Source organism: Tursiops truncatus, chromosome 1 (genome assembly GCF_011762595.2).
Source record: "Tursiops truncatus isolate mTurTru1 chromosome 1, mTurTru1.mat.Y, whole genome shotgun sequence".
Lineage (NCBI taxonomy): Eukaryota > Metazoa > Chordata > Mammalia > Artiodactyla > Delphinidae > Tursiops > Tursiops truncatus.
The window spans coordinates 129,619,837-129,643,113 of NC_047034.1; the positions used below are offsets into that span (position 1 = coordinate 129,619,837).

At 41.9% G+C, this 23,277-nt stretch overlaps 1 protein-coding gene across 2 annotated transcripts in view; it reads right to left on the minus strand.

Annotated features, from left to right (window-relative positions):
- Positions 1-23,277, minus strand: part of PGM1 (phosphoglucomutase 1) — a 57,777-nt gene that overhangs the window by 5,555 nt on the left and 28,945 nt on the right. For both annotated transcript variants that reach the window (XM_073788873.1, XM_073788878.1), the window contains 8 exons: positions 22,433-22,567; positions 22,370-22,397; positions 21,879-22,025; positions 20,080-20,205; positions 17,532-17,722; positions 16,101-16,255; positions 13,539-13,654; positions 2,910-3,045 (listed from right to left, as the gene is read on the minus strand). In XM_073788873.1, coding sequence (XP_073644974.1) covers positions 2,910-3,045; positions 13,539-13,654; positions 16,101-16,255; positions 17,532-17,722; positions 20,080-20,205; positions 21,879-22,025; positions 22,370-22,397; positions 22,433-22,567 — 1,034 coding nt within the window. The remainder of the gene's footprint in view (positions 1-2,909; positions 3,046-13,538; positions 13,655-16,100; positions 16,256-17,531; positions 17,723-20,079; positions 20,206-21,878; positions 22,026-22,369; positions 22,398-22,432; positions 22,568-23,277) is intronic.

Genomic DNA, 23,277 nt, shown 5'->3' on the forward strand with positions numbered 1-23,277 from the left:
CACACGTGACTCAGGCACTGCTCTTCCAAACTGCTGGAGCTTCTATGGGATAAATGCCGGGAAGGCTCCCAGTCTGGGACCTGCCTGAGGCTGCTGAGATTTTGGATAAGGAGAGTTCCAGTCTCCACAGGAGCTTCCTCAAGTAAGGCCAATTCTTTTTTTTTTTTTTTCCGGTACGCGGGCCTCTCACTACTGCGGCCCCTCCTGTTGCGTTGCAACAGGCTCCAGATGCGCAGCCCCAGCGGCCATGGCCCACGGGCGCAGCCGCTCCGCGGCATGCAGGATCCTCCTGGACTGGGGCACGAACCCGCGTCCCCTGCATCGACAGGTGGACTCCCAACCACTGCGCCACCAGGGAAGCCCAAGGCCAATTCTTCATTGACTAAATGAAGGAGCCAAGCCCTAACTCTTTTTTTTTTTTTTAAGCCCTAACTCTTTACACCTGAAATGCCTCCCTCCTCTCAGTGAGAGTGGATTCCGGTCCACAGCATTCACCCTGACAGAGGAGGCCTGGTGTGGATGCAAAAGGGCCAAGAAAAAAAAAGTCCATCACAAATGAAATTCTATGACTGTTACTTTTCCTCCAAGAATTGTTCTTGGCTTCTTTCTTATGAGGTTAAAGACTCTTACAGGTGGCTTTTCCTGTCCTAGTGGCACACACCCTCTTGAGAGCGTTCTTTTTTAGAGGCTCAAGATAGCAGAGTCTGTATTTATTTGCAATAGTGGAACAAATATGATATGCGCAAGCAGACACCTCTGAGACATGAGAAATACCAGGGAACTAAGGCCAACTATTCCGGCTCCAGGATTCTATGAATCAAGGACAGCAGTCCCCTTAATCCTGAAGTCAGCTCTTTCCCCCAGTTAAAATGATAAACAGCAAAAAATTACAACCAGGTGTTTGTGCTTTACATCTGTGACCTTTGGGTGTTTGAGGGAAATGTTCTATAAATCCTAGGCACAGAAGGGTATAATGGAAAGAATCTGGGCTTTGGAATCAGAATGAGCTATGAACCCAGCCTTTATTGGTTACTAACTGTGCAACTATGGGAAAGCCGCTTCATGTCTTAGAACCTCAGCTGCCTTATCAATAACTGTTTTCGAAGCTGATGTGAAACAATGCATGCAAAAAGCACTTTTGTTAAATAAATGGAGGGTATAATGGAGTCTTAACTAACCATAAATTCAGTTTCTGAGGACTTTATTTGTAATACTTGGTGAGCAGTTATTTGAAATGAATAAAAATGTGTTAAGATAGTTTTTAGATGGAGACTCCTAACTGATTCAAGAGTGACCCTCTCTGAACAAACCCTCCTAACCTTATTCCATTCTGGTTACTTTTCATTTGTTAACTCATTCATTTATCTATTCAAAGCATATTTACACAATGTCACTATGAATTAGTGTTTGGTGATACCATGGATTACAAAAACAGATATGGTCCTGCCTTCATGATCCTTTAGGCTCTAGAGAGTTCATGACTGCTGTTCTAAATTACCAGATTTTTCTGGTTCTTAGAAAGTAGAGATTCTTGCATTGGTTACCAGGGCTACTGTGTGGTACCACGTGGCAGTTACTACTTATACCTTCCACAAAAAATAACCTGAGGGAGAAAGATAGCAATATACTTGTCCAAAGTCAAAAAAAAGGATTCTGATTAAGGAGGCCAAGTTCCTGAAGGCTGAATTCTTTTCCTGACTATCCAAAGATCATGGACCATTAAATCTGTGACATATTTTAAAAATTCTCTAGTCTAACTCACCTATTTTATAGAGAAGGCAACTGAGGCTCAGAGAAATAACACCTTTGTATTTCTTACATAAATAATTTATTTAATATGCTTTTCCTCATATTTATTTTCCATAATTAGAATAGTGAGGTTCAGGAAAAAAATTATTAGATTTTTACACTTACTGTGGGAAAGGCAAATTGAAATTAGTGAAAAGTACAACTGGAAAAAAATGTTAATGCTTCTTAAAAATAGAAGTACGGGGCTTCCCTGGTGGCACAGTGGTTGAGAGTCCGCCTGCCGATGCAGGGGACATGCGTTCGTGCCCCGGTCCGGGAAGATCCCACATGCCGCGGAGCGGCTGGGCCTGTGAGCCAGGGCCACAGGGCCTGTGCGTCCGGAGCCTGTGCTCCACAACGGGAGAAGCCACAACAGTGAGAGGCCAGCGTACCGCAAAAAAACAAACAAACAAACAAAAAAAAACCATAGAAGTATGTATGGTAAAGAAGACTTACTAACTAGTCTAAGTATTTTGTCCACTGATGAATCCCAGTGCTTGGCAGAAAGTAGGTACACAGTCAATATATATTGAATCAATGAATGAAGTATTGATAACTACACAGCCTTTGGGGACCTATTTTAATGAGTCAGAAAAGTTGATTTAGACTAAGTATAATTGTTTCCATAATTTCAGAAAAAGTTTCCATACTTTCAGTGTCCCAGAGTTTATAGAACACTTTCAGACTCATATTTCATTTAATCCAGTCAATAGCTAGACTGTTATTTCCATTTCTACAAATGAGAAAACTGAGTACAGAAAGAGGTTAAATGACTTCCCAATCTACTAGGGGGCAGAAATAAAATTCTAATCCATTCTTCTGAATCCAAATCCAATGTTATTATCATGTCCACCTGATAGGTACATTTAAAAGGCTGACAAAACATTCATTCTTTTGAATATGTTAACTAAAAGTTTTAAGCCTCGTTCTTTACGACTAACATAAAAGTTGACTTCATCTTGACCCTGACTGAATTACATTAAAAATCCTCAGTTGATAGAGGCTGAAGGAACTGAGGTTTTATTATCACTTAAGACAGGAAGTAAAACATTTGTACACATGAGAATTCTCTCTATCTACTTCCCCATGCTACCTCTGTACCCAGCCAGGCTGTGGCTTACCTGGTGAAGAAATTCCGGCCATACTTTTGCCAGTGATCTTTGAGGATGTCCTCCACACTCTGTTTGCGGGTAGCTAGGATAGAGAGCCAAGCAAGGACAGCCCAGAGTCCGTCTTTCTCACGGATGTGGTCAGAACCTGGTCGGGGGACAGCATGCGGCTGTGAGAAACGTGACTTCTCCAAAATATTTGGGAATAAACTCCTCAACAGTATATAACCCAACCAAAAAAGTCATAAAACTTTACTGAGGAACTTGAATACATGGAAGAAACCACGTATTGAATAAAGCCACATACTATTGAAAAGAAAGTGATGCTTCCCAAAGTAATTTTAGAAATTTAAGGCAAATGCCAATAAAAATGTCAGCAGAATAATTTGGTGGAACTTGATGTATCAATTATGAAGTATGAATGTGAGTGGAAAAAACAAAAGAACATGACCACTGTGAATTTTTAATAACTAAAATAGTCTGGTAGCTTAACGGAACAAAAGAGAGCACCCAGAAATAGACCCAAACACATATGAGACTTGAATAAATGATAAAGGTGTCACTTTAAGGCTGTAGGAAAGAATGGATTACTTTTTTTTTTTTTTTTTTTGCAGTACGTGTTGTGGCCTCTCCCGTTGTGGAACACAGGCTCCGGACGCGCAGGCTCAGCGGCCATGGCTCACGGGCCCAGCCGCTCCGTGGCATGTGGGATCTTCCCGGACCGGGTCACGAACCCGTATCCCCTGAATCGGCAGGCAGACTCTCAACCACTGCGCCACCAGGGAAGCCCCTGGATTACTTTTTAAGTAGTATTTGTCTAACTAGCTAAACAGTTGGGAAAAAATCAGTTTTTTTCCCTATAAAACACCATACAAAATGAATTCCAGATGAATTATACATTCAAATATAAAAACTGAAAACCTTTAAATATTAGAAGATATATATATATTTTTTAAATCTTAGAGATGGCAAATACATAAAAATTCAGAATTCATAAAGAAAAAAATCTATGTATTTTTCTACATAAAAATTAGCATTTCTATCAGCGAAACTACTATAGATAAAATTAAAAGGCTAGGGCTTCCCTGGTGGTGCAGTGGTTGGGGGTCCGCCTGCCGATGCAGGGGACGCGGGCTCGTGCTCCGGTCCGGGGGGATCCCGCGTGCCACGGAGCGGCTGGGCCCGTGAGCCGTGGCCGCTGGGCCTGCGCGTCCGGAGCCTGTGCTCCGCAACGGGAGAGGCCACAGCAGTGAGACGCCTGCGTACCACCAAAAAAAAAAAAAAAAAAAAATTTAAAGGCCATTGGTAAACTTAAAAAAAAAAAATACACATTTGCAATATACAGTAGATATTTAAAACAGTATAGAAAAAATTCTTATATATTAATAAGAAAAAAGTAAAATCTTGATAGAAAAACAGGCCAAGGATATAAATAGGCAATTCATCGAAGAATAAATATAGGTACCCAATTTACATAATAAAAAGCTGTATTTTTAAGAAGACAAATTAAAGTTAAAATCACAATAAGAAACTGCTGCTTGTTTGACAAATGGCCATAGATTTAAAAATGCGAACACCTAGCATCAGAAAAGGCATAAGGGAAATGGGATTCCAACATGCTGCTGCTGGGAGGGGTACAGTCCTTCCAGAGAGCAATTTGGCAAAAAGTATGAAAGGCTTAAAAATAGACCTACTTGTGGATCCTCCTGGATCCTCCTCCAATCCTAGGATATCTTTCTTTAACCAAAAGGGGTTTGGTTAAATAAACTCTGGCACATCTGTCTCCTGCTAAGGTCCTTGCTAAACTCTTTATCAAAAATAACAAATTGGCTCCTTTGGATGTGCTTATATGCATGGAGACCCTTTCCCAAGAGCCTGATGGGGAACAGAACTCTCATTTTTTTGCCTTTAACTTCCTTATTCTAAAAAGAGCGGACGATATTGAGCTTTACTTTCTGATTTCTGAATAGGACTCGATACAATCCCTCCAATAATGTTTTGCATGTTATCATGCCTTGAACTTTTTTATGTACCTCTCTGTCCTTCTTGACTTCCCACTGGGTCTTATTCTCCTTACAACTGTGAGAGTATCCAGCACAATGCTGGCGATGAGGCATGAGGTTAGTTTGTTTCCTTCCTCTCTTCATCCTTTTTGACCCAGCTCAAATATCCTCTCCTATCTGAGACTAGCTCCCAGCTTCCCTGGACAGTGATGAGCTACTTGTTCTTCTCGTATAGCAACTGCTCAAAACATGTGGTGCGGCGCCATACTCCTTGAGCCTCGGCCATCTATTTATGAGCCTTTTACCCCACTATCCACGTATGTCTTCGAGGCATCTCATATCTTTGTAACTTAGTCTGGTGGCTAGCATAGCACATGGAATATATTAAATAACTAATTGTGAAGGAGTTCATAAATGAATTAATCAATTAATATTCTACTCCAACATCTTCTCTTTCTCTTTTTGGTTCATAAAAATATACAACTTTTTCCCCCAAAAGAGTCCCTCTTCAGTAAGACACTACTTTTAGAAACAGCAGTTCTCAAAACCTGGATGCTGACAAACTAGAAATATCAGGCAATACTTTTAGCACTTTATATAACAAATTGAAGAAATGTTAACCTAATTTTATTAGCTATGGACTTTTATTTGCCTTTAGTGCTATTTCAAGGAACAGAAAGTTAGCTCTCTGGCTCCTACAGCTTTTGCAAATGATGATATGTTTTGGCAATAGTTTACCCTGAGCAGTAAGGTCCTAGCAGCTTCCCCAGTATACTGAGAATTCATGATAGAAGTGTACAGCTTGGAATTATTCATCTGTGAACCCCTAGGTTTGGTTTTTTTTTCCTGTCCTTCCCTCCTTTTTCTTTTCTTTTTTCTTGGGGGTGGGGTGCAGAGAGGCGGAAGGGAGGTGGCTAGACTGAAAGCATAGGGGGCAGTGTTCCTTTGTGCTTTTCCTGTTCTAAGTAATGAACTGGCTTTTTCCTTTATGTAGAAATGACAATAAAATCTAAAAATCTCACCCAACTCTGACCAAGTTACTTGGAGATAACTAAATCACACACCTAATATTATAAACAAATCATCTGCCTTGGATAATATAAATAAATATTCTATTCCATTTACACAATCCCCAGTCTCTTTGAAAATTCTCATTAATTTCACTAATCACCTTGGATGTATCAAAACTCTAGGTAACTCTGACTAATACTCAGGAAGTCTGGGTAAGTTTCATTTTCTTTAGGGTTCTAATGAATGATGACAAGTTAGTAGTGAAAAAAGGCAATGGTGTGTGTATGTGTTTCTCAAGCTACTGTTGTTTTTGCAGTTGTGGCAGTTGTTGTTCAATGGAAAATGTTTTATGCTTAAGAGTCAGAAAACCTGAATCTGAAACTTACTTATAAGCTGCTTGAATTTGGACAAGTTACTTAACTTTTCCAAGCCTCAGTTTCTTCAACTGTAAAATGGGGATGATGCCACCTTTCTCACACAATTTTAAGACTTTACTGCGATAGAGAGTAGAAATAGTTCATAAATTGTTAAGTATAATATAAATGCAAGATACCATTATTAATAAGGGAAAATAAAAAAACTTTTAGGGAAAATTAACATTTTCTACTACCTCATTAAGCTTTCAAAAATAACATCCCTTGCAGCTCAATAACAAAAAAACAAACAACCCAATCCAAAAATGGGCAGAAGACCTAAATAGACATTTCTCCAAAGAAGATATACAGACTGCCAACAAACACATGAAAGAATGCTCAACATCATTAATCATTAGAGAAATGCAAATCAAAACTACAATGAGATATCATCTCACACCAGTCAGAATGGCCATCATCAAAAAATCTAGAAACAATAAATGCTGGAGAGGGTGTGGAGAAAAGGGAACACTCTTGCACTGCTGGTGGGAATGTGAATTGGTACAGCCATTATGGAGAACAGTATGGAGGTTTCTTAAAAAAACTACAAATAGAACTACCATATGACCCAGCAATCCCACTAGTGGGCATATACCCTGAGAAAACCATAATTCAAAAAGAGTCATGTACCAAAATGTTCACTGCAGCTCTATTTACAATAGCCCAGAGATGGAAACAACCTAAGTGTCCATCATTGGATGAATGGATAAAGAAGATGTGGCACATATATACAATGGAATATTACTCAGCCATAAAAAGAAACGAAATTGAGCTATTTGTAATGAGGTGGATGGACCTAGAGTCTGTCATACAGAGTGAAGTAAGTCAGAAAGAGAAAGACAAATACCATATACTAACACATATATATGGAATTTAAGAAAAAAAAGAAAAAAAAGTCATGAAGAACCTGGGGGTAGGACGGGAATGGAGACGCGGACCTGCTGGGGAATGGACTTGGGGATATGGGGAGGGGGAAGGGTAAGCTGTGACAGGGCAGGAGGGTGGCATGGACATATATATACTACCAAGTGTGGAATGGATAGCTACTGGGAAGCAGCCACATAGCACAGGGAGATCAGCTCGGTGCTTTGTGACCACCTAGAGGGGTGGGATGGGGGTGGGGTGGGGGGGAGGGAGACGCAAGAGGGAAGAGATATGGGAACATATGTATATGTATAACTTTTTCACTTTGTTGTGAAGCAGAAACTGGCACACGATTGTAAAGCAATTATACTCCAATAAGATGTAAAAAAAAAAAAGAATATAGAATCAGAGAAATCTGAATTAGGTAGAATAGAAATTTCAGAAGGTATGGTGCTTGATAAAAATATAAAAATAAAATAAAATAAAAAAATAACGTCCCTTAACTCTACATAATGGGAAAGAAAATGGAATATAACCCAATATGTTCTTTTTTTCTGGGCAGTGTGATTACAGTGCTTTTCTCTTCTTCCTTATCTAATTTTTTCCAGTTATGAATGTGAATTACTGGTATCATTTTTTTAATTAAAAAAAAAAAGCCAATCCCACTGAAGTGTAAGGAAAGGGAAAGCTATCAGCAAGCACCACTGATCCCAGCTGACAGGAGTTTTGCCTCAGGTCTTTTCATACTTAGTCCAGGTCAGGGACCAACTAAGCCTATGGGGATTCTGCCCTTTCAGCATCTCCAAACACCTGTCACTTGACTTTGACTTAATCAGCACCTTGTGACATGTATAAACTGCTCAGTCAGGGCACACTCTGGTCTCAGCCAAGAAAAATGCCAACCTTTGTTCAGGGAGCCAAGAGCCAATAGTTTGGGGATTAGGTTTCATTTACCAGTACGAGCATCTCAGGAGTGCCCGGGCTCCTGCCTCTGCCAGGCCAAGGCCTGTGGATGGACCACGGCAGCAGAAAAAGAGCTCCACAGAGTTCTCTGAAAACCCTAGCATCCATCTGTCTGCCTCTGTCTCTCTGCCTCTCTCTCTTTCTCTGACCACCTCTATCTCTCCTTCAGTCTCCTAAACATGCCTGGAAATGTCCACCCCACATATACCTATTAGCCTGGCCAACATCTCCTGCAACTACTTTCAACTTCCTCCTTATCTAGGATGCCTTACTTGTTACCCTCTGTCCTTACCCCTATTCTATCACACCCTGTCTGCTCTTACCCCAACCTACGCCAAGAATTGTATCCCCAGCTCATGCCTGGTGTGCAGTCAGCTCTCAATACAGGCTTGCCCAGAGAATGCCCAGACCTCAGCTGACTGGCTGGGAGGTCCAGCAGACCTGCTCTGTCCACAGTGCTGTCCTCTTTGGCTTCCACTGCACAAATGACTTCCCTGTGAAAGGGCAGATAAGCTCCTCAGGAAGCCTTTTCCAGACCACGCCGGCCTTCAAGGGGGCTCCTCCTCAGTAACCCCCAAACTTTCCATTTATCAATTCATCCTGCGCTGCTTCATGACTGTTTCCTTTGGAGGAAATTGGTAAGTGCCTGACAGGCAAGAAACGTGTCTTAACCCAAACTCCATTTGATACTCAACAAATTTGAATCAGTGCCTACCATGTTCCAAGTATATGAGAAAATACTAAGATGAATAAGATACGTTCCCTGCCCTCACAGAAGAGCACAGATGTACAGATGAGGGAGACAGACATGCAGGTAACAGTTTAACTGAGTTAGTTATAATTAGGGTATCAGCCTAGTTCTACTGGGGTGTTCTGCCTGGGAAATTTCCAGAGATGGGATGCTCTAACCTTCCTGCGGGGGCTTTACCTACAGGAAAATGTACTCAGTAGGTATGCAAATCAGGGCAGGCAGAGAAGTAGATAGGACATCTAATCCCCTACACCACAGAACCAGGTTAGGCACCCTGACTATACAGTTCACAGAGCATCCTGTACTTCAGTTTCTATCACTTTCTATTATACTTGTAAGAGCCTGGCCGGGGTCCGATTTCCTTCCCCAAATGTGGCCTCCACGGAGTCCTCCACAGGGAGGTTATGCTTAACACTGTGTTCCCAGAACCTAATTCAGTATCTGGGTTACAGTCAAAGCTCAATAAACATTTGAGGAATGAGTTGATGAAAAGAGGTATAAATGTGAAGGACTTTTCATAAGAAATTAAAATTAAAAGAAATCTGCAAAGCATGAATGCTGTACTTCTTCAAGATATCACTCCTATATAACATATCATCACTAGGACCTTTTCAAGATGGGATGGGGGAAAAATATTGCTAACCTTTGGACCCAACCAGATCAGAATTTACTGGCATATTTCTACATGATACCAAGTTAATCCTCAACCTGGTTTCCCATCCCTCTTTCCCAGGACCCCCCACTTTTCCCAAGGAAGAGTTTAAAAAGCAGTGACATTCTATTCTATTCAGTGACTTCACTTTCTATTTCCTTCCCAGTTTCCCAAGAATTCAAGGTTTCCCTCCACCCTTGTGCATGAACACGTGCACCAGCATCCACAGTTAGGGGGGCAAGTAACTGCTCCATTAGATCAACCAAAAACAGCAGGTTCACCCTGTCTAGTTCTGGTGCCCTAACAAAAACACCTTTATCGGGCTTCCCTGGTGGCGCAGTGGTTGGGGGTCCGCCTGCCAACGCAGGGGACACAGGTTCGTGCCCTGGTCCGGGAAGATCCCACATGCCACGGAGCGGCTGGGCCCGTGAGCCATGGCCTCTGAGCCTGCGCGTCAGGAGCCTGTGCTCTGCAACGGGAGAGGCCGCAGCAGTGAGAGGCCCGCGTACCACCAAAAAAAAAAAAAAAAAAGAAAAAACACCTTTATCCCTGGCATTTGTAATGCTGATGTCTGAGGAAGCGTCATAGCCTTGGTGGCTACAGTAATCATGTTAGACAGTCGCTGTTTCTCCACCAGGAACAGACTAACGTATACCTGGTAAGAGTCATATTATGGCTTGTGCTTTCAAATGCTAGTGGTTTGTTTTATTTGGCGAGCCAGTTCTGAAGTCTGACTCCTATGCACCTCTTTGCCAGTAAACTTCTCCTTTTCTTTCATGAAAGGTCATCTCGTCTCACAAAGACCTTGGGTCCTCAGCTCTGGACTATGGAGAGGGAATGATGGTGAGTCCCCACAAGAGTCCCAGACTGCAGCCAGAGGTGAGGTGGGCATTCTCCATGGAGGTGGGTGTTTAAGCAGAAGAGCACTGACTGGTTATTTATGACTCCAGCAACACACAGAAAATTATGTCGGATAACGTTTAAAGTTCTTTCCTTTCCAACAGCAGGATTCTGTTGGTCTGAATGGAGGATGCCAAGTAAAGAGCGTGTTCTCCCATTCATTTAACAAGTGTTTGCTGAGCACCTGGTCCATTCTGGGATTTATAGGAGGCTCTGCGGATATGACGGAGAACAAGACAGATGTGACTCCTGTCCTCATGGAGCTTACAATCTAGTGGAACCAACAGACGTTATTCAAGTAATCATAAATAATTGTAAAGTTACAGCTGTAATACGTGCAAGGAAGAAGTATGCGGTGCCATGAAGTCCAATAATAAGGGGATTGGACCCACTCTGGGAGGTTAGGAAAGCTTTCCTGAGAAATTGCCTCTGCTCTTGCCTAGAAAAATACACACATAAATGACCCTGTACTCAATTAAGCTACAGAATTTAAATATTTCAAAGCTTGTAGAATCACTTCTCCTTTACAGAGAAGCTCTGTAAAGGAACCGCTGGAAGCATCTGCCAACAAGGGACATAGTAGGTGGAAATTAACTCCTCTATAAATAAGGAGATCAGAAGTTCAGTTAAATAAGTTCAGCTGCACTCACTTAGCAGTGGAGACCCATGGCTATGCAGCCTGGTGTTTTAAATGCTTATCTCAGAAATATTGCAGAACAATTGTCTTTTTTTCAGAGAGAGAGAGAGAATGAGTTTGTGGATTGTTCTTATGATGAATTCTCTCTTTTGATATAAAAGATATCAAAGGGAAGATAAAACCATGGTTGGTACTTAGTATTTGATGAGTGGGTTAATAAGTAAACAAATAAGAACAAGCTTTAACAAGAAATAATTTAAAATCTAATACTTGGATTCAAAGAAATCAGTTCCACAAACGTAACATGGGGACTTTCCTTGGCCAATGTTCCTAAGTAAAAGCTTAAGGGGGTTTAATTATCTACAACATGACATGGGCTAAACAGTATTATGAAATGTCCTAAAAGCTAACATAAATGAAAGTTACATCAAGAAAACTACAGGGTCCAGTTTTCTAGAAATAGTCATCCCATCTACTCTTTACTTGTCAGGTCAATCGTGGAGGATTTGGGCTCAGTTCTAGACACAATCTTCTTCAAAGGGCATTGGTGAACAGGGAAGCATCAAGAAACTCATGCTGGGTATATAACCAACGTGAGGTGGGGGATGACTGGAGGACTAGGGATGGGTGGCCAGAGAAGAGAGGACCTGAGAACTGCCCTCTGGCATCTTGAAGGCCTGTCATGCGAGGGAGGAGCAGCTAAGACTCTGACCCACCTTGACCAATGCTACCCACATGGGTCTGTGGGGCAATACGTTACTAGATATACCACAAAAAAGAGATATCGCAGTTAACTATGCTTAGGTAAAACTGTACAAACAGGATTCCTTATAGCAGAATGTTTTGGAATCTTCAAATGATAACATCATCATGAATATCCAAGACAGAAAGGTATATTCCAAGTTTCCCAATCTGTATTGAACTCAGAACTCTTTCATGGAACTAGTATCTTTCCACACATCCAAACACCCTGGAAAGACCTGTTCTAGACTTTTCTCTTTTCGCTAGGCTCAGCACTGAAATAGGTACATGGGGTCAGGAAACCAAAGGTTTAGACACGGTGCCTGCCTTCAAAGACAGCTTCATCCATAGGGAAGAATTATTGACACCAAGTCTGCACTGGATAACACTGAGGAGATTTCATGGGAGAAGACCACCTCATAGGTCCACTGGGTATTCATCTAGTATCCCATGGAGTAACATGGCACCATCCATAATTTATGAGGTAGGAAAGGACTAAGCAGTAGACTTGTTACCTCTTACCAAAGACCTAGAACCTTGGGAAACCATGTAGCCTTTTTTGTAGACATTGTTCAACCCCCCAGACTCATCCATCTTTCTTAATACTCTCCGATTCCATCAAGCCAATTCATTACCAAGAAGTATTGCCACTCCCTCAAGGATATTAAACTGCTTAGAATTTTGTCAATGGGTGTCTCAAATTTACCAGCTCATTCTACCCACCCTGCCCTAGGACTGGTAGGAAAAGAAATCAGCATTCTATTCTGTTTAACTAGCATGACTTGCAACTTAATGGCAAGGCTGATAGAATGCTAGATTTTGACCTTTTCTTTGCTAAAGGATGGAAGAATAGTACTGAAGGACCCAGAAGACGGGTCCTTTTACTTCAAAATATTGGGTAGAGGAAATAGGAGGAGAGGAAGTAGGGCCACTGAAGTACCTTGTAACCTGGCTGCTGGAGACAACATGAGGGAAAGGGCCACACGCCTGAATGAATGTTTAGAAAAGAAAGAGACTGATGTAGGATGGGTTACAGGAAAGGTCATGGAGGTGGGAATTCAGGTCGTTATTGGACAGACATAGAAGAGGAGAGAGAGCATAGAAAGTGGGATCTAGGGGTCTTGGGACATCTCCCAAAGCGTACCATGTTCTACTCTTTCATCATACCACAATTTACATATAGATCCTTGTCGTCAACTTCTTGATCACCTAGCAACTTAGTTCCACCCTAATGGTCTCCCTCCACTTAACCTTAATAAATCACAACCTGTTGCTAAGGAAAATGTGTGCCTATTAAAGAGGAAGATGTAATGCTGTGGTGAAACCTTCGCTTAAATAAAAACAAGAAACTGACTCACTCTACCATATTTCTTCTTAGAAATGAAAACATTTATAAAGGTTTCCTTGACCACCGAGGGAAGAAAAATGTGTTTATCACTGTTTAATCCCCACAGACTCAAGGATCAAACTTCCTGCCTCAGTAGATGTGATCCTCTGAAAGTAAAATTAGCCCTCCCTGGCAGAACGTGCTCATTGCTTTTCAAATGTGTACACTCCATCAGGGTTGTTATAAATAAGCTGTATCTTGATTTAGGACACATCAGCTACCGTTGCTATTTCAGTGCTGCCTTTAGCAGTCTAAGCTTTCTTTCACTGCAAATAGCATTTACAGGAAAGAAATCGGTGGCTCAGGACTGCACACTTACCGGTCCCGAAGCTCTCCTCCCCACAAAGGGACAGTCTGCTTGCATCCATCAGATTCCCAAAAAACTTCCAGCCAGTTGGGGTTTCATACAAAGTGATCTTTGTAGCATTAGCCACCCTTCAAAGGCATGAAATCAAAGTTACATCACAGCAGGACTGCTAGCATAGCCATGTGAGGGATGGAAAACAGCAACCATTATTGTATCAAGGGTCCCATTTAGTATTCCTCAGAGGTACACATAATTCTAAGATTGGTGAAAAATCATATGAGAAAACTTGCACACAATGTGCTATTATATGTGGAGTCAGCGGAGGGGGGAAAAGGGGACGAAGAAAGAATTAATTCAGGTCACTGAGTTTAACATTTTAGAAGAAGCAACAGTGGCAAAATGGGCAAGGCTGTTTGGGGGGACCATTTAAACCCACATGTTTTGGATACAGACAATATTTATAACCATTCCATAGTGAATAAAAGAGTGATGTTTTGATGCACCTATAGTCATAGAGACATAGAATATTGGGTCCGGGAGGTCAGTATTTTACTGAGAAGGAAACAGGACCCAGAATGTTATGTGATCAGCCCGAGGTCACAAGGCCAGGATGACCAATGCCTGCTATCCAGCTGCCCAGTCAGTGCTCCTTTCATTTCCCTGGAAGACCCCCCAAGGACAGTGCCCAGTGCAGTCTCCCGTGTGCACCAGCTGCACCCACACTGATGCATGGTCCCCTGTCCCCCCCAATATATCTTTTACCTCTCCCTATATTATCCTTAGCCTATTTGAAACCTTTGAGTGACTGTTTTTTTAAACCCTTGCCCTTTGAACAGGAAAAGTTACCTACAATTCATTTACTCTTTTAGTGAGATTTGCTTTCCAAAATGCTTGTCTTATCACTAGCAACACAATATCGTATTTCAATTCTAATATTTGAGGAAAATTAGATCTACGATTTTGAAACCTGTGAAAGTACAATGAACTTTTTTCTGGGTAATGAGGTATTTTCCATTGTGATTCTATATGTGGATTATCAATTTTTTCAGAACTTGGAATTAAACTGTTTTGGATTACACAGAAGGTATTTCAGGACCTGATCAGTCTAATGTACAAGAGCGTGGCCACACACCAGCTCACGACTTCGGATGGAGGATGTGAAGGCAGAAGTACCAGGTTCTAATTCTAGCTCTGATGTAGCTGTGGGGTCCCGGGCAAGACTGCTAACTACTCTTTTGGTTTCCTCCTCTTTAAAATAAGGACTGCTATGAGGATCAATTGAGATGGTGAATGTAAAAAGGCGCTGTGTCAACTACAAACTACTATATGAATATTAGCCACTACTTTGTTAGCTGAAGTCAGCACTAGTTCTATAACACACACACACACACACACGAAATAGAAAACTACTGTATAGCTCAGTGGTTGGGAGCAAAGGTTCTGGGTTCAAATTCTGCTCCATCATTGACTAGCTGGGTGACCTTGGGCAAATTAGTTAATTTCTTTGTTCTTTTGTTTTCCCACCTGTAAAGAGGAGTTAAATATAGCATTTACTTCATGGGGTCAGTCTGACAATTAAATGACTTAAAACATATCTAGTGTCTAGCATAAGGTAATGTTCAATTAATATTAATTATGATTGTAAGCGCCTAGATACATACATTCTGCTTTCCTCCCTGGCCTCAACCTTTTATTCATTCACTTGTTCTTTATCTATTCATTCAGGAAACATTTATTGGACACCTAACATGGTCTAGTTAATACTCTCCCTGGTTGGTCCTCATTTATAACTTATATTTTTCAGATGTTTTAGATGTGATCCCGTAAGCTAACCTAAAGCCTTTGCAAGTGAGATGAAATACAATCAATCAATAAATAAGCAAGTCAGAGATATCAACTGTTTACTGTCACTGGTACCGCCTTTCTCAAAAACTGAATGCACTTTTTTTTTAACTATTCTAGCTTTACGTTTACTCAGATTTTGGACAAATGAACATTTACTATGCTTGTGTGTGTATGGGCATCTGATGGGGGCTGGATGAGGGATGTTTTTTGAAAGTTCTGCTGAAACACTGATCTTACATCCAACTGCTCTTTCATCCAAACTCTGTGTACACTGCTAAGGGAAAGTGAGTCTCTAGAATGATGTCTTGACTACAACGAAGTGCTATCCATTCATTTATTCATTAACATTCAATCATTCATTTTTAAAAATGATGTGTGTGTGTGTGTGTGTGTGTGTGTGTATGTGAGGCACACCATGATCAGGAAGAGTTTAGGACAGTGAATAAGACATTCTTTTCTCTGTAGAAGTTTCTAGTCTAACAGGGCAGATAGTCAAGTAAACAGGCTATCAGGACACAGTGTGGTAAGTGCCAGGATGGAAGAAATGCAGGGTGCTAAGGGAGCACAGAGGGGAGACAACCAATCCAGAAAAAAGTTCATCCATTCCTTCATAAAATAAACACTTCCATAGCACATACTATGCATCAGACGCCCTAGCTGAAAAGGGAAGAAGGATGTTCCCAGCATTGTGAAGGGCCTGGCGGGAGCCAAGGGAATGGAGAGACGTACCGGTCCAGGGCACCACTGGTGGGCATGCTGCGTGCAAAGCCGCGGACCCCGGTTTGCTGGAAATATGGAATGCTGAAGATGTTGGCAGCAATGACAGCCACAGAGTCTGAAGGGTTCACAAAGAACCCATGCTTGCCCAGAATCATGTTTCGATCCTTTGGGAGAAGGGGAATTCAAAGGAAGATCTTTTAATCAAAGTGCTGAAGAAACCAAACTATCTTACATGGAGGTTTTATAAAATTTAAAACTATGATACATTTATTCATACTGGCTTCTAAACACTGGATTTTATTCCTAATGGATCTGTACAGTACCACTGGGCCAGTGGCACCTCCGTGCCAAAGAGCTAAAACTGTTTTAAATTAAAGTGCAAGCACAAACTCCTTCTGGGCCGAATCCTCTGTTCTCCCTCCAGAGGCCAGCTGACTGTAACCTCCCTGACCTTTTCCAAACTCTGCAACTAATCACCTCTCTTCTCTCCCAAAAGAGAGGAGAGATCACAATGAGAGGAAATATGGGCTCTTTAGAGTCTGGTAGGTCTACCAGGCATCCTTCAAGGAACAAAGCAGATTCCCTCAAGGAAAGGCTTCTAAATCTTGGGCCCTCCATGTGGTGCAGGACCCAACAGAACATGCTGCCACCTCACTGCTCTCCTGGTGCCTGACATACTGGAAGTACTCAAGTAACTGAGAGTATGGAGGGAAAAACTCCCATCATGCACTGCCACAGAAAGATGCATTGCAAATGATGTCTGCTAGGGACCCTTCTAATTTCTCCAAATTTTGATATTGGAATATCTATTTTTAGGAAACAATGAATTCTAGATGATGTTAAAGAATAATAACAACCACCAAAATATATTTTCGACTAAGTAAATATGTGTAGTGTTTACTATCTCTGAGATATCAAGTATACAAACCTAAGACAGCTTCCCTCCTCGTCTGTCATGTACTCACCAATGTAAATAAAAGTGCGTGTTCATTTAAAATATTAATTGTAGCTAAAGAATAAAATGCTAATTCTCTCATTATAGTTTCATCTTTCAGCTAATGTGAATGAACAGGTGGGTATATTATAAGGCCAAGACCCTTGCCAGAGATTAAGTAGCTAGCTGCTCGTTTAGAGCAAAAACCTACCTCAGGACAGGTACCTAGAACCCAACTAGCTCATGAAGCACCAGTCATGACATCATAACCAGGCCCCAATTACCCTGCCCCTCTTAGCAGACATTAAACATATGGGTTCCATTTCAAGGACTCATTCTGTTCAAGAGGGTCTTCTAATAACTGAGCCCTGACTCCAGGTGCAATGAAGGAGGTTGACTGGCACTCCTAGGCCCACAGGGCCTGGTAGAAGCAGTCTGCTCTTTCCCCCGTCTTTAGGATCAGGCCTGCCCTGCATCAGAGTTCACTTAAAAACACTCGTACCCACCCCATCTCCATCAAAGGCAGCCCCAAAATCATGCTCTCCTGTCTTCATAGTCTCCACCAGGTCAGCGGCATAGGTGAGGTTGGGGTCAGGGTGGTGGCCTCCAAAGTCCTCCAGGGGAACACAGTTAACTGCTGAGTTTGCGGGGGCTCCGAGTTCTTCACAGAGGATCTTCTTCACGTACGGTCCCACAACTATGCAGAGCGTGAAATAAAGAACCAGAAAATAAAACTTACTACAGGAGGTGAGGACTTACTACATAAGGTGCAGGTGTTCTAGGGAGAATGGCAAAGAGAACATGCAAACTGTATTCAAGGGCTTGTGGGGAGATAAGTCTGGAGTAGAAAGTTCTACAAACAGGAATATTGAGAGATTAGGTTGGAAAGGGTGGGGCCATTTGTTGAAGGAAAGAGTGGGGGAAGGGAAGGGAGCGAACCATTATGAAGGCCCTGCTACACACCTGTGCCAGGTGCTTCTCAACTGTTTTCTCACTCAGTCCTTCAAAAAAGGCCCATGAGCTGGTACAGCATAGTGCTTAAGAACCTGGACTCTGGAATCAGAGTGTCTGGGTTCAAATCTCAGCTCTGCCAATTACTGGCTGTGCCATTTGGGGAAAGCTATGTAATCTCTTTGCTGTGCCTCCGTCTACCCCACCTGCAAAATGAGGATAATAATAGTTGATGTGAGAATTAAATGAGTTAATAGATATGAGGCACTGAGAACAGTACCAGCGCACATTTTATAAATTTTGTATTACGATTATTTCCTCCAATTTATAGATAAGAAAACTGAGGTTCTGAAAGGAAGCTATTTGCCCAGACTTACACAGATAGTAGGAGTGGGAGCTAGGATTCAGAGCCCTAATCCTTCTCCTCTATCAAGCTATCCGAAAAACTGATCAAAAGAATACAGACAAACAAAAAACAGTAACAATGAACAACAGGAAAAACCAGTCACATACTTTACAGTGATACTTAGTGTAACGATCAAGAATGTTCATCTCTAAAATGCTGAGAATGTTTTTTCACCAAGGAAGGTACCGACACCAATATATGCGACAGAGGTCAGAACAGTATAGAATACGTGTCTCCCATTAGGAGCCTCCCGTTAAGGAGGCTACTGACACACCACAGAATGAGGCCGAGGCAGCCAGGGCTGTGAGGCGTATAGCAACTGAGGCTTTCGAGGAACAACTTAAAGGCCTGGAGAAAGAGGTCAGCTTCGTGACCAGCAGCGACTAGCAAATACCTCATCACAGGCTCCGTCCTCAACCCAGCCCAGGCTTCTGCTCATTCCCCTAACGTGACTTCTATCTTTAAGCTTTCATGCATTTGCTACAGCCAACTGCCTCAGCTGGGAATGACCATCACTTGACTCTCCACCACCCTACGTCTTTCTTTCATAAAAGATGAGTTGGTTGCCACTTTTTCCAGGAAACCTTTCTTGGTACCTTTGGTCAAACTATGCCTTCTTCCACGCCCCAAGGAGAATACTTGAAATTCTACCTAACCCTCATTTTGCTGGCCTGGCTATGGTTGGTTTCTTACCTACCTCATCTCTCCAAGCATCGCAGAGCTCTTTGAAGAGAGTCTCTACTGAACCCCTGCCTACCCCCAAGCATACATGTAGTAGCTACTCAATACATGTCTGTTGAATGCTTTGAAAAGTCAGAATAGCCTTTGTCTGAATCAAGAAGGAGACTCATTCTATGGGACTCCAGAGGCAAGTTAGGACCCAATGGGAGAAGTTCCAGAGACAGAAGATTTCAGCCCACCAGGAGAAGTTTTCTAACTGTGGTTTTGCAGTGTAACAGAAGGCCCTGACAGCATCATGGAAAGGGTTCAAGCACAGGCAGAAAGTCTTCCACAGGCAGAAAGTCCTGCCTTCCAGGAAGGCAGATGGATTCCAACGCCAGGGAAAATCCCCGTGACTCAAAGAGTCTAAAATTGTAAATTATTACAAAACAAATAAACTCAAGTGCTCAGGAATTCCCTACATGCAAGAGAACCTCATGGTTCTGGTTCGGTGACAGCTGCTCTCTCTACTGACCTGGCCACACAACCCACAGAGGAAGAAGAGGGAGAGACATACATCCTGTTGTTCCTGAATTTAATCCTCAGCCTGCTCTGGTCATCTTCTAAGTAAAGGCTTATGTGGGAGCAGGCTAGTGGGGTGTGGGGTCAGAAGCACGTTTATCGCATCTAGCAAACCACAGGCCAGCTCAGAAATAGATGGGGGCATTTAAGAAGAATGTAAGGCATCTTCTGAGGGGGAGGGAGAGTACACAAAAATAGTTGCCTGTTACTCAAAACCTGATGCTTAATGTGGAAACGCTGACCTTCACACTACCTTACCATTAGGAATCTTTCCTGCATACAATTAGATTTTTATCTGCGCGAATATTACTCTGAAATTTCTGCAACGTAACTGTTTAAAAACCGTCCAACAGAGAGAGTCTTAAGAAAAGGTTTATTAAAGCATCATAATACACAAAGTCGAGAGCTGCTTCATGTCTTTGAGGGAAGGGAACAGAAAACAAATGGCTCCATACCTCCATGCATGGCGTCTATACGGATCTTTAGTCGGTTTGGACCAGAAAGCAGTTCTTTCAGTGCATTGAAATCAAAGATGCTTCTCAGCATCGTAGCATAAGCTTCCACCGAATCCACAATTTCCACTGTGAGAACAAGCAACATTAAAGATGGAGGAACTAAATACATTTAGAAATATTCTCCTCTGAAATGCTCATATTGCTGTAAACGTGCAATTGCTATTTTAAAAGGACATTTACGGAGCAGCTCCAATGTGCCAGGGCCGCGTTACATGATCTCTTATTCGATGCTAACAAATTTCCTGAGAGGTAAATGTTATCAGTTCTATTTTATAGATGAGCAAGTTCAAGTTCTGAAAGATTAAGTAACTTGCCCACACACCTGGGATGGGGCACAGAGGGGAATTTTGACAGAGTTTTGCCTGATGCTAAACTCTGTTCTGCTGCCACGTTGATTCCCTATCAGTCTCCATGAGAAGTGTATTTTGGTGTCAAAAATAACAGAAAATGTAACACCTTACTTTATTTTACTTTTTCCAGGCCCCTTGCCATCAAGACATATTAGTAAAAAGCAGAGAAAATTAATTTTTTTTATTTTTTATTTTTTTTGCAGTACGCAGGCCTCTCACTGTTGTGGCCTCTCCCGTTGCGGAGCACAGGTTCTGGACGCGCAGGCTCAGCAGCCATGGCTCATGGGCCCAGCCGCTCCGCGGCATGTGGGATCCTCCCGGACCGGGGCACGAGCCCGTGTCCCCTGCATCGGCAGGCGGACTCTCAACCACTGCGCCACCCGGGAAGCCCCAGAGAAAATAATTTTTAATGAATCACTTTTCACATGCACTGCTAAAGGAATAAAACAAATGTAAGAACTAAGTATCGTTCTTGTTGAATTTTCACGGGTCTGAACATTTTCAAAACATGAAGTGTTTAAGAAATTCTCTACTGGTGTTTTCTAAACCCTAAGAATGTCTTCAGAATGTACCAAAGCACCCCTTCCTCTTTGTTGGGATGCAACTGTCAGCTCCTTATGGGTAGGTTCAAACAAAAAAATGCCTCCCATAAACTTGCAGCCCAGAGGAAAGAATACATGTTAGAGCAAAGTTGAAATGCAAGTCACATTGCTAACCCATCTCATCCTCGTTTATTAATATGAATAATTTTATAAACATTTATTCCATCAATTATTGTCAAAACTTGGCATTCAACAACAAAATGTTTACCACAGCTGCTACACAGGGAGTTTCAATGTAGCCCCCAAAACGGTCTAAGTTGATTTTACTGAAAAGGAAATCAAAGCCCAGGCTTTGGAATCATTCACACCTGTGTCTGAATCCTGGCTTACCACTCACTGACTATGTGACCTGGAGCCTGTTACTTAAGCTCTCTCAGCCTTTGTTTCCTCATCTGGAAAAAGTGAATACTGACAGTGCTGCCCTCACAGGGCTACTGTAAGAATAAAATGAGATAATGCATGTGAAGAGCTTGGCACATAATAAAAGCTCAATAAAAGATAGCTATGAACATGATCTTACAGGTCTTCTCCTCAAGGCTGTTCGTTTTATAGGTATGGAAACTGAAGCCGAGAGATTTGGAAACAACTCACCCAAGGTCACATAGCTGATCCCCAGCAGGGCCCAAAGAGCCCAGGTCTCTAGACTTCCAGACCTGCTAATTAATGCATGCAAAGCTTGGTGACCACAATCTTTCCAAAGATAAAGACCCATGTTATTAAAACCTTGAAAGGCAAATCCCTCAAGTTGGAACTAGGAGTGGGCAACAGAGGAGAAGAGTAAACATGCCTGTGAAGGGTTTGAACTTGTTTTCCAGGTCAAACTGCTGCTTTCCCAGAACCCCAAGGTCTACATGCAGGTCAGGACAAATTGCATAGTCTTCGATTGTCTTGCTGATTTGGAAAATTTTATCAGTTATTGCTTCCGGGGCAGGACCTGGAAATCAAACAGCAAACAGTGGGTCATTTTGTACAGTTGACATGGAAATACAAAGGGCAAAAAGCTCATCAACTCCTCCTTACTAGCACATCTGCCATGCCACCATTCAAGCAGCAAAGTGTCGGAATTTTCTAAAAGGAAATATTATGTTAATGATCATTCATGCACGGCTCCTCATACTCAGGTACAGCAAAATGAGAAGCATCTCATTTTCACCAAAAGGAAACAAAAAGCTCCCTTGCTAAGGATCAGAACGGGAACCCGGACCTCCCAAGGCCTTGGTTATCAGTGTGTCCTACAGAACATAAAATTGGCTATACTCAAAATGACAGCAAACTCACCTCCATTGGAAATATTGAATTTGATTCCAAAATCTCCATTGGGAAAAAAAAAAAAAAAAAAAAAAAATCTCCATTGGGTCCTCCTGGGTTGTGGCTGGCTGTCAGAATGATCCCACCAATGGCTTTGATCTTTCTAATGATGCAGGATACAGCAGGGGTGGAGAGGATTCCATTCTGTCCAATAACCAAGCGACCAATCTAGGAGAAGAAATCCAGAACACACACTTTAATGTTAATAAATCCAGAGCTACTGCACAGAAATGCCAGAACAGCCAGATGGACAAAGAAATAGTCTACTGGACAAGAAAAGATGTCCTTTAATGAACATCTAACAGCTTGGATTAATAGTATTATTATATCGAAGTAGAGTATTTTATTGCTGTTGTTGAGTAATATTATTACTGAAGTAGAATCAGCATTGCTGAACAAAGCCATTCCTTCAGATAGCTTTTTGGGACTTTGTAGTGTATGATCCAGGGACGCTGTAAGGCTTTGGCAAGAAAACAAAACACAGCCTTTCCAGACTGGGTTCATAATTTGGATACATTAAAAATTTGTGAGAAAACCCACATTTTTATCCACTATAATCATACTTTCAATCCACATTGGGAAAAAGAATATAAATTTAACTAGTTAAAGGAATTCTAACCCAAACACAAGGTTTCTGTAAACTAAAATATCTGACAAAGTAAAAGGGGCAAACTTTACATGAAGAAATGTTACAAAATGTATCTCATAAATTTATGTTTCCAGTCAAGCGTGGATTTGGGGGTTCCTCAAAGCAGGACACACCTACCCATGTTAGGGTGTACCTGAGCTACTTCCTGGGCCTAAGGCAGGGAATGCTGGGAGTGTTACTGGGTAAACCAGCCAGAACACCTACATGAAAGAGCTACAGGTGGTACTTC